The sequence below is a fragment of the Rhinopithecus bieti genome, unplaced genomic scaffold, assembly GCF_001698545.2.
Source record: "Rhinopithecus bieti isolate Rb0 unplaced genomic scaffold, ASM169854v2 scaffold_72, whole genome shotgun sequence".
NCBI lineage: Eukaryota > Metazoa > Chordata > Mammalia > Primates > Cercopithecidae > Rhinopithecus > Rhinopithecus bieti.
This window is the reverse complement of record NW_016803042.1, coordinates 811351-822072: the sequence shown is the minus strand read 5'-3', so window position 1 is coordinate 822072 and position 10722 is coordinate 811351. Positions and strand designations below refer to the sequence as shown.

The window sequence follows — 10722 nt, the reverse complement described above, 5'->3', positions numbered from 1 at the left end:
AGTGCTGGGATTACAGGCGTGAGCCACCGCGCCCGGCTAGACTAGTGAATTTTCAAATGCAGATAAGCAAGTCAATTTAAAATGTATTTTTTTGGTCAGGCACTGTGGCTCACGACTGTAATCCCAGCTCTTTGGGAGGTCAAGGTGGGAGGAACGCTTGAGTCCAGGGGTTGGAGAGCAGTCTGGTCAACATAGGAAAACCTCATCTCCACTAAGAATAAATAAACAAATGCTACTACTAATAATAATTAGCTGAGGTTGGTGGCATGGGCCTGTAGTTTCCGTTAGTGGTGGGGCTGAGGCAGTAGGATCCCTCGAGCTCAGGAGGTCCAGGCTGCAGTGAGTTGATAGCGCCACTGCACTCCAGCTTGGGTCAAGGTGTGATCGGTATCTAAAAAACAAACACACAAACAAAAAAGCGTTTCTTCAACTTAGTACTTAGCTGGTGTTAAAAACAAAAATATGACTTGATAATTTAAAAGGACTCTAGGCTGGGCGCAGTGACTTGAGCCTGTATCCCAGCGCTTTGGGAGGCCAAGGCAGTAGGATTGCTTGAGCCCAAGAGTTAGAGACCAGCCTGGGCAACATAGCGAGGCCTCATTTCTACAAAACCTACAAAAATTAGCCAGCAGTAGTGGCGCGCCCCTGTTGTCCCAGCTACTCAGGAGGCTGAGGCAGTAGAATTGCTTGAGACCAGAGGGTCGAGGCTGCAGTGAGCTATGATCACAACACTGCACTGCAGCCTTGGTGACAGAGTGAGACCCTGTCTCAAAACAAACAAACAAACAAACAAACAAAGTTAAATTGTATTCCTAATGAAGTCCTGAATGGAGGGTCTGCTGCTTTTCTGGAAACCTGTGGATTGCTACCTCTACCCCTGCTCTTTTACTTCCACACCCCTTATTTCATTTTCTGTCCCTGGCAAGATGTTTGGTTCAGTGGAGTAAGGACAGACTTCGGTGCGGGGACTCCAGCTCTGCAGTGTTAAGTGACTCCACTGTAGGTTCAGCACCTTGCTGATCTGAAATACTTATTCGGTAGTGTTAGGACATAAGATCAAGGGTTCAGCACAACGGCTTGAGACACATATGCGACCCTCAGAGTGTGGGTCTGCGAGAATGCAAGCACTCTGGACATGGTCCAGAGTAGCTGACTTCTTCCCGACTGCACTGCGTGGCCCGCAGGTGAGCGAGGCCCCCCGCCTCGCAGCACCCCAGGTGTGCGGCCGCAGGTGCGGGCCCGCGCGGCTCCCCCCAGCCGAAGGGCGAGGCAGTGGCGCGGCGGGGCGGGGCCGGCCAGAGCGAACCGGCTGCAGCTCCGGGGCCGCGCCCAGGGCGGTCCGCTGGGCACGGCAAGTTCTTGGCGGCTTCCCCGGCCGGAGGAGGCGGCGGCGGCGGCGGCGCCAACAGGCTGAACCCTCTGCGCTCTCCTTCTCGCGCCCTTGGGGGCCTGCTGGCGATTGGCTCCAGAGGAAGGGGCGGAGGCAGCCCCGGCCTGGCCACTGCGGTAGCGGCTTTGAGTGAGTGCGGGAGCTGCAGAGACCTAGACGCTGCGGCTGCCGCAGGAGGAGTTGCAGCCAAACTCGTCAAGACGCCCGGAGGGAGCGTCCCGGGAAAGAGAGGGAGAGGAAGCACTCGCTGAGGAGACGCCGCAGTAGAGGGCGCCTCCGGAGTCGCACAGAACCTGGGCATGCAGGCGACGCCCCCCAGGGGCCGCTCGCGGCTGGACGGCAGCGGGAGGAGTCGCGGAGCGGCGGTCGAGCCCGGCACGATGAGCGACGAGGGCGGCTCCAACTTCAGGCGGGTGGCGATCCGGCGGAAGTCCAACCCCTCCTACCTGCCGCCTGGGGTCCCCCGGCCCTGGAGCAGGCCCGCGTCGCACCTGGGACGTGCGGGGATGGCTGCCTTCAAGGGCCAGGTGCCCTCAGGCACCACAGGTAAGCGCCTCGGGGCGTAGGTGCGGGTGAGGGACGCTCTCAGCGCCCTGCAGGTGCGCCCTCTCCTCCCGCTGCGGAAGTAACTGGTTCGAGAGACTCGTCGTGGAAGGCTGCGCTCGGCCGCCCACTCCCTTAGCTATGCTGTCCCTTCCCCCAGAGGACCTTGGGCAGGAATCCGCCTACCGCTGAACTTGCCCTGGAGGTCACTTCTCAGAGAATTCAGAAAGTAAAGGTATAATTCTTTCTTTCTCTCTAACTTTTGTTAGGAATTGGAAAGACCAGTTTTTTAGCTACTGAAGCTTAAACTGCTTCGCTAAATTCCTGCTTTGGGCAGCCGTGGTGAAGGCCTAATACGGTGAAAGGGAGGCTGATGTCCACCCAGGTCCGACAACTTAGGTGTGGTGAGCAACCTCCTTAGTGCCTGGGTTTTCTTAAAGGGACGTTTGACTCCCAGGCTGTGTGTGAAAAGCGGCAAGGAAAGCTGTTCCTAGTATCAGAAAACGGAATCATTATTGCTGTTTTCATGTTAATAGGTTCAGATGTCAGTAATGCGGTGTTTTGATTTCTGAATTCTCATCGAATAAGTTCTCAAGATGATCTATTCAAGGCGATCTATTCAAGGCCACATAATCTCCCCCGTCTTATAAATGTGTTCCTTCTCCCCAGGCGAGTTTGAAACTAGGGATTTCTTTTTTCTTTGATTTGCAAAACTTTAAAATCCCCTCCCCTCCTTTATGCGGTAACCAGAGATGTCGGCTATGTAGACCAGCTTACGAGGCAAAACCTCATTTGGGCAGCAGAAATACAAATAATTCTAATTATTTTCACGCATTTCATTCTGATTAAGCAAATATGACGATTTAAATATGATAAATTTTAGAGCTTTTAAATGTTCCCTTTTAGTCCTGGTTCTGAAGTTGTAGTAGGCATAGAGCAGAAAAACATGATGAATTAAAAATATATAACTACACTAGGTAAGGGCAGACATTGTGAGGTGAGAACATATGTAAACAAGTAACTGAATTACAGTGCCTTCGGTCTTCATTTCCTCGTCTACAGAATAAGGACACTAGTGAAACAGTTTCTGAACTCTCTTCCAGTCTTAGGTGTGATTCACTCAAATTAATGGGAGGGTGTTTTCTTCCTTATCAAATGAAAATGATTTGCTTTGGATCGAAGGTATTTATTTAATGGTTTTTCAAGTTATTTAATGTACAGAATTTGTTAATCATCAACTGTTTTTCAATTGGAGGATAGTGGGCACCAAATTCCTTATTTTTGTGAGACAGAGTCTCACTCTGTCGCCCAGGCTGGAGTGCAGTAGCATGATCTCAGCTCCCTGCAACCGCTGCCTCCGGGGTTCAACCGATTTTCCTGCCTAAGCCTCCCGAGTGGCTGGTATTACAGGCGTGCGCCACCATGCCCAACTGATTTTTCTGCTTTTAGTAGTTGCCCAGGCTGGTCTCGAACTCCTGACCTCAGGTGATCCGCCCGCCTCAGCCTCCCAAAGTGCTGGGATTACAGTTGTGAGTCACCGCTCTCGGCCTCAAATTGTTTATCATTTTACTTAAAATCACCTGGCTTAATTACAAACCCATTGAGTAGGTGAAAAGAGGAAGTGCCCTCTTAGCAGTAAGGATAAAAGGGAGTTGTGGCAGTCTACAAATCATTTCTACAAGGTGGCTCTGCTTTTTTTTGTTTTCCATTCTCTCTCTCTCTCTCTTTTTTTTTTTGAGACGCAGTTTTGCTCTTGTCCTGCAGGCTAGAGTGCAGTGGCGCAATCTCGGCTCACTGCAACCTCTGCCTCCTGGTTTCAAGATTCTCCTGCCTCAGCCTCCTGAGTCGCTAGGGTTACAGGTGCCTGCCACCACGCACAGCTCATTTTTGTACTTTAGTAGAGACAAGGTGTTCACCATGTTGGCCAGGCATTTTTTTTAAGAGACGGGATTGCTTGGCACGGGGGCTCACACCTGTAATCCCAGCACTTTGGGAGACCAAGGGGGGAGGATCGCTTGAGCCCAGGAGTTTGAGACCAGCCTGGGAACATTTCAAAACGCCCTCTCTACAAAAAATGACCCGGTGCGGGCTGAAGTGGGAGGATCCCTTGAGCTCAGGAGGTGGAGGCTGCAGTGAGCCATGATCATTTCACTGTATTCCAGCCTGGGCAACAGAGTGAGACCCTATCTCAGAGAGAGAGAGAGGGAGGGAGAGAGAGAGAGAAGGGGAGAGGGGAGTCAGAGAGAGATGGCGTCTCACTGTGTTGCCCAGGCTAAGGCTGGAGTGCTATGGCTATTCATAGGTACAATCGTAGCTCACTACAGCTTTGAACTCATGGGCTCAAAGCTATCCTTCTGCCTCAGTCTCCTAAGTAGATGGGTCTACAGGCACACACCATTTTTTTTTTTTTTTTTTTAATTCAAAGAAAACCCAGAGCAGTTTTTTTAAAATGGAGAACCTAGCAATACCTTTTCTAGGTGTGTTACATTATCTCAATATTGTTAACTGGCTGAAACTCAAAATTCTTGTTGCTATTTTCAGGGTCGAAAAGTAATTATCTTAATAGATATAGCCGTTTCCCTTTCCATAATAAAATGTGTAGTATCTGTGGGAGAATGATCTAGTGTTTTGAGAAGTACTCTCAAACTACTGGGTGACCACACCCTGTTCAATTTGGGAAGGGTAAAAAATGTTTTAGAAAGTACTTTCTTCTGTGACTCAAATCTGCCTCCCTATTAGTTCAATAGTCTCATTGAACTATTTATCATTAGATAATTCTGTTCTTTCTCCCTCATCAAAAAGTAAACCAGATTTAAATTACTGAAAAGTGCCAGTTCATTCTATAGCACCTAGAAAAATATTTATATATGAAAACCACAAAATTTAAACGCATTACAAAGTAGACATTACTCAATTGAAACATTACTTTCCCTCTTAAAGAAGAAGGAACAAAAACTGAAAACTCAAGAACTTGCCAGATAATTGTGCTTAGCATTGTTGTGTCATGTTCTATGGTTTTAAACCCTGCTGTTTTTAGAGTTCTATGCTTTTGGCAAAATAATAAACTGTACCAACTGTATCCTTCGTGTATTCCTGAATGTGAAGCTCCCCATTTAAGTGAAACAGAAAGGTGAAGCAAGTAAGACATAGGCTTTGGGGTTATTTAGCACTCACGTTCTAGTCCCTCTTACATAGCTAGCTGTGTGAATTGGACTGTCTCTTAATTTCTAAGTTTCTTCATCTGGACAATGGAGATAACAGTCCTTATAATCAGTGCAGTGGTGCACTCCTGTAGTCTCAGCTACTTGGGAGGCTGAGACAGGAGAATCACTACAAGCCATGAGATTGAGGATGAAGTATGCTATGATTGCACCTGTGAATAGCTACTGCACTCCAGCCTGAGCAACATAGCAATACACCATCTCTTTTTTTTTTTTTTTTTTGAGACTGAGTCTTAATCTGTTGCCAGGTTGGAGTGCAGTGGCACGATCTTGGCTCACTGCAACCTCTGCCTTCCGGGTTCAAGTGATTCTCCTGCCTCAGCCTCCCAAGTAGCTGGGACTACAGGCACATGCCACCACACCCAGCTAATTTTTATATTTTTAGTAAGAGACGGGGTTTCACCATGTTGGCTAGGATGGTCTTGATCTCTTGACCTTGTGATCCTCCCGCCTCAGCCTTGCAAAGTGCAGGGATTACAGGTGTGAGCCACTGTGCCTGGCCAAGACTCCATCTCTTACACACACACACACACACACACACACACACACACACACACACCAACAAACAGTACTTAATAAGATTGCTGGCAGGATTAAGTAAAATTGTATAGGTAAATGTCTGACACAAAGCAAACAGTATCATCACAAGGAGTCATTATTTTTACTCATCTCTGTGTCCCCAAAAGTCTACCATTAGTACTGGCATATAGGAGACATTCTATAGATACTTAAATAAATTAATGAATTAATGCTGTCCCCCTATGATGTTCATAATAGCTACTGTTCATTGAATGCATTTTCTTTTCTTTCTTTCTTTCTTTTTTTTTTTTTTTTTGAGACAGGGTTTCACTCTTGTTGCCCAGGTTGGAGTGCAATGGCACGATCTTGGCTCACTGCAACCTCCACCCCCTGGGTTGCAGCAATTCTCCTGCCTCAGCCTCCTGAGTAGCTGGGATTACAGGCACCTGCCACCATGCCCAGCTAATTTTCGTACTTTCAGTAGAGACAGGGTTTCACCACATTGGCCAGGCTGGTCTCAAACTCCTGACCTCAGATGATCCGCCTGCCTCGGCCTCCCAAAGTGCTGGGATTACAGGCGTGGGCCACTGCGCCCGGCCTATTGAATGCATTTTCTACACTGAGAACTGTATGGTACACACAAATATGCTTGTATATAAATTTATAGCAATTCTACCAAGTAGGTAACATTATGCTCATTTTACAACTGAAAATTTGAGACAGAGTTTTACTAACTGTCTTGGCATTATTAACTGGTAGTTGGTTAGCCAGGATTCAAACATAAGTGTGTTTGGCATCAGAAGCAGTGCTCTGACCATATTCATAAAGTAGCCTCTTTGGAAAATGAGTTGGCTTCTTTAGTCCTAGTCCTAAGCAAGTTGCTAAGAAGTGCTATGAGAGCAAAGAGGGTAAAAGACACCAGGTTGTCTTTAGGCATGGAGTGGGGGGAACATTTTGACTATTGTGGCCCCATAAATTTAAAGATCCAGAAGTCATTTGGTTACCCTCTCTCAAAGTGGTCTTTTCCATTATAAAAAATTCATACATTCAGGACAGGCATGGTGGCTCACGTCTGTAATCCCAGCACTTTGGGAGGCTGAGGAGGGTGGATCACGAGGTCAGGAGATCTAGAATACCCTGGCTAACATGGTGAAACCCCGTCTCTATACAAAAAACTAGCCGGGCGTGGTGGTGGGTGCCTGTAGTCCCAGCTACTCTGGAGGCTGAAGCAGCAGAATGGCGTGAACCCAGGAGGCGGAGTTGCAGTGAGCCGAGATTGCACCACTGCACTCTAGCCTGGGTGACAGAGTGAGACTCTGTCTCAAAAAAAAAGAAAAAAAAAAAATACATGCACACACAAAGTAAGTTTAAAAATTCTTTGTTAAGTCTACTGTATTAGTTTAGTCCATTTCTGAGTACTGTTACACTTGGATTTATTTCTGCCGTCTTATTTCATGCTTTATTTGGCCCAGATTTTTTTAAGCCTTTTTCTTTTTTCTTTTCTATAGTTGAATATCTGAAGCCCGTGAGGGTAGAGGGGAGTCTTTTTTTTTTTTTTTAATTTATTTATTTTTGAGATAGGATCTTGCTCTGTCACCTAGAGTGCAGTGGCATAATTATAGCTCACTGCAGACTCAAACACCAGGCTCAAGCGATCCTCCTGCCTCAGCCTCCCAAAGTGCTGGGATTACAAGTGTGAAGCACCACACTTGGCCAGAGAGTGTGTCTACTGAATGTTCCTGCTGACTCATTCAAGGTGGCTTATTGCCTTGCTATTCCTTAGTTTTATGGGAATTCTTAAGGGTCTGTATTGAAGATACCTTTCTGTAGCAAATATTTGTTTTTACTTTCAACCCAGCTTTAATTTATTAGTCAGCATTTCCCTAACTTCAGGGTAGTGTAGTGTAGGCTTGCTTAGGGGATGCTTATTTTTCCACTTAGGCTTGGTATAGGTCTACAGATTTTCTCAGTTTGCTTTGGTGGAAGGCAGGTTTTGTTTTGTTTTAATAGAAGGTAGCCTGAGAAAAATCTGCCTTACAGTGTTCCCTTTGTTTTTGAGATGGGAGTCTCACTCTGTCGCCCAGGCTAGAGTGCAGTGGTACCATCTCAGCTACTGCAAACTCCGCCTCCCGGGTTCCAGCCATTCTCTTGCCTCAGCCTCCTGAGTAGCTGGGACTACAAGTGTGCGCCACCACGCCTGGCTAATTTTTGTATTTTTTAGTAGAGGCAGGGTTTCACCATATTGGCCAGGTTGGTCTCGAACTCCTGACCTTGTGATCCACCCGCTTCAGCTTCCCAAAGTGCTGGGATTACAGGCTTGAGCCACTGCACCCGGCCTTGTTTTTTTGAGACTGAGTCTCCCTCTGTCGCCCAGGCTGGAATGCAGTGGCGTGATCTTGGCTCACTGCAGATTCAAACGGTTCTCCTGCCTCAGCCTCCTCATTAGCTGGGATTACAGGCATCTGCCACCACACCTGGCTAATTTTTGTATTTTTGTAGAGATGGGGTTTCACCATGGTGGCCAGGCTGGTCTACAACTTCTGACCGCAAGTGATCCGCCCCCTTCAGCCTCCCAAAGTGCTGGGATTACAGGCGGGAGCCACTGTGCCCGGCCCAGTGCTCCCTTTTATGGAACCTTAGTCCCAGGCCTCAGGTTCAGCTCTTTCCTATTGTGAAAACCCAAGGCCGAAACTTCGGTCCCCTGCAAGGCTTTTAGTCCCCTAGGCTTTCAGGTTCCTGGCAATGGCTTTACCTCTTGGGCAGCGTGGTCTTACAAGTTAGTTACTTGTGTTTAGGTTTCGGATTCTTTTTTTTTTTTTTTGCTTGCACCTCCTTTATTTTGTTATGAGCTCAGCAATGCATTTGTTGTATCTGAGCAGCTGAATATGTTTTAATTTATTCAACATCTGAATTTATTCAACATCTGGGTGCTTTCCGGTGAGGGACTTTTTACATTATTTACTTGGTAAACTTTCTATATAAGTACAGTTTTGTTTTGTTTTTTTTCCTGGTACTCACCATGGCTGGAATGCTCACATTTTCAGTATATACTCCAGTATCCTGAGAACTTCTAGAATACTAATTTCAACTTTGGGGAAGAGGAATAGAAATTTTGGTAAGAGCAATACAAAAAAGTACTATTTATTGAATTCTGGCACTGAACCAGGACTATGTGTATGTTACCTCTAGTTCTTATAATAACCCTGAAAAAATAAGTAGTATTTATTACAATTTTAGGGAAGGAAAAAACAAAGTTTCAGAAAGTCCTATTGCAGTACCCTGCACCTGGTAAATTTTGGAGGCAGGATTCAGACTTATGTCACTGGCTTCAGTGCTTTCATGCCTGTTAACACCTGTTCTTAAGGTTTTCCAGGGCTTTGAGTGGCCAAACGTAAAGCAATAACTATAAGTCATTTGCATTTATATGTTAGAGCTAATGTTATTTGTAACATTAACAAATCTATATTATATTTTTAAATAAAAGTATCTTTAGTATTATTAGAATCATACAATGTTCTAAACAAGTAAAGATTTACATTAAAATGATGGATGGTGTGCATGTACATGAATATCATTAACGCTTCTTAGAAGCTCCTTAAAGATGGGCTCTGAAATTGGAACCAGGAAAGGTTTCTTATATTTCCTTCCAAGAACAGTTTAAAGAGCAGTCAGTGTTTTTTTAAGAAGGAGTTTCACTTTTGTTGCCCAGGCTGGAGTGCAATGGAGCAAACTCGGCTCACCACAACCTCCACCTCCCGAGTTCAAGCGATTCTGTTGCCTCAGCCTCCTGAGTAGCTGGGATTACAGGCAAGCGTCACCATGCCTGGCTAATTTTGTATTTTTAGTAGAGACGGGGTTTCTCCATGTTGGTCAGGCTGGTCTCAAACTCCTGACCTCAGGTGATCCACCAGCCTCGGCCTCCCAAAGTGCTGGGATTACAGGTGTGAGCCACCGCACCTGGCCTAGTCAGTGGTCTTTTAATGAATAGCCATGTAAACTTGTGGACCTAAGAACACTGAGAGACTCTTATTCCACAGTCACCTGCTTGCTTGCATTCCTTTTCTCTGCTGAAGGAAATCTAGGTTCATGGTTTTAACTAGTGACAGAGGAGAGGAACTGGAACTTGTTGAGGGAACAGGAACTTGATTGGGTGGCTGCCTGCGGCCACTTGCTGTTGGAGTCAGTCCTTTTTTAGGGAGATAACATACATATAGTTCTGGTTCAGAACCAGAATTCAATCAGTAGTAATTATTTGTATTGCTTTTACTGAAATCTCTTTTTTTTCAAATAATGCATTTGCTGGAAAATTGATTGAAAAAGTATTAGAACATGATGCATTTATTTTTTATTCTATTTTATTTTATTTTTTTGAGACGGAGTTTTGCCCTTGTTGCCCAGGCTGGAGTGCAGTGGCGCAACCTTGGCTCACCGCAACCTCCGCCTCCTGGGTTCAAGTGATTCTCCTGCCTCATCCTCCCGAGTAGCTGGGATTACCAGCATGCACCACCACGCCTGGCTAATTTTGTACTTTTAGTAGAGACAGGGTATCTCCATGTTGGTCAGGCTGGTCTCGAACTCCTGACCTCAGGTGATCCACCTGCCTCGGCCTCCCAAAGTGCTGGGATTACAGGCGTGAGCCACTGCGCCCAGCCTACATGATGCATTTAAATATATGGATGTGGGGCTGGGCGTAAAAAGGTATATTAGATAATGCTGATGATCTGCTTGGTTTCCAGATGCCATTCTGCCAACTATATCAGAATTACTTGGGATTGCTAATTAAAAATTCCTAGCCACACCCTTGACATAATGACTCAGAATCTGAGGGGTAGGGTTAGAGAAGCTGTATTTTTTTTTTTTTTTTTTTTTTTTGACAGAGTTTTGCTGTGTCACCCAGGCTGGAGTACAGTGGCGTGATCTTGGCTCACGGCAACCTCTGCCTCCCAGGTTTAAGCAGTCCTCTGCCTCAGCCTCCCAAGTAGCTGGTATTATAGGCGCCTGCCACCATGCCCAGCTAATTTTTGTATTTTTTTTTTTTTTTTTTTTTTT

General features: G+C 46.1%; 1 protein-coding gene across 1 annotated transcript in view; it reads left to right on the top strand.

Moving 5' to 3' along the window:
- The first annotated feature begins 1494 nt into the window (after positions 1 to 1494).
- The window catches only part of FGD4 (FYVE, RhoGEF and PH domain containing 4), a 273188-nt gene continuing 263960 nt past the window's right edge, over positions 1495 to 10722 (top strand). The window contains exon 1 of the mRNA XM_017886972.1: positions 1495 to 1936. Coding sequence (XP_017742461.1) covers positions 1690 to 1936 — 247 coding nt within the window. The 5' untranslated portion in view covers positions 1495 to 1689. The remainder of the gene's footprint in view (positions 1937 to 10722) is intronic.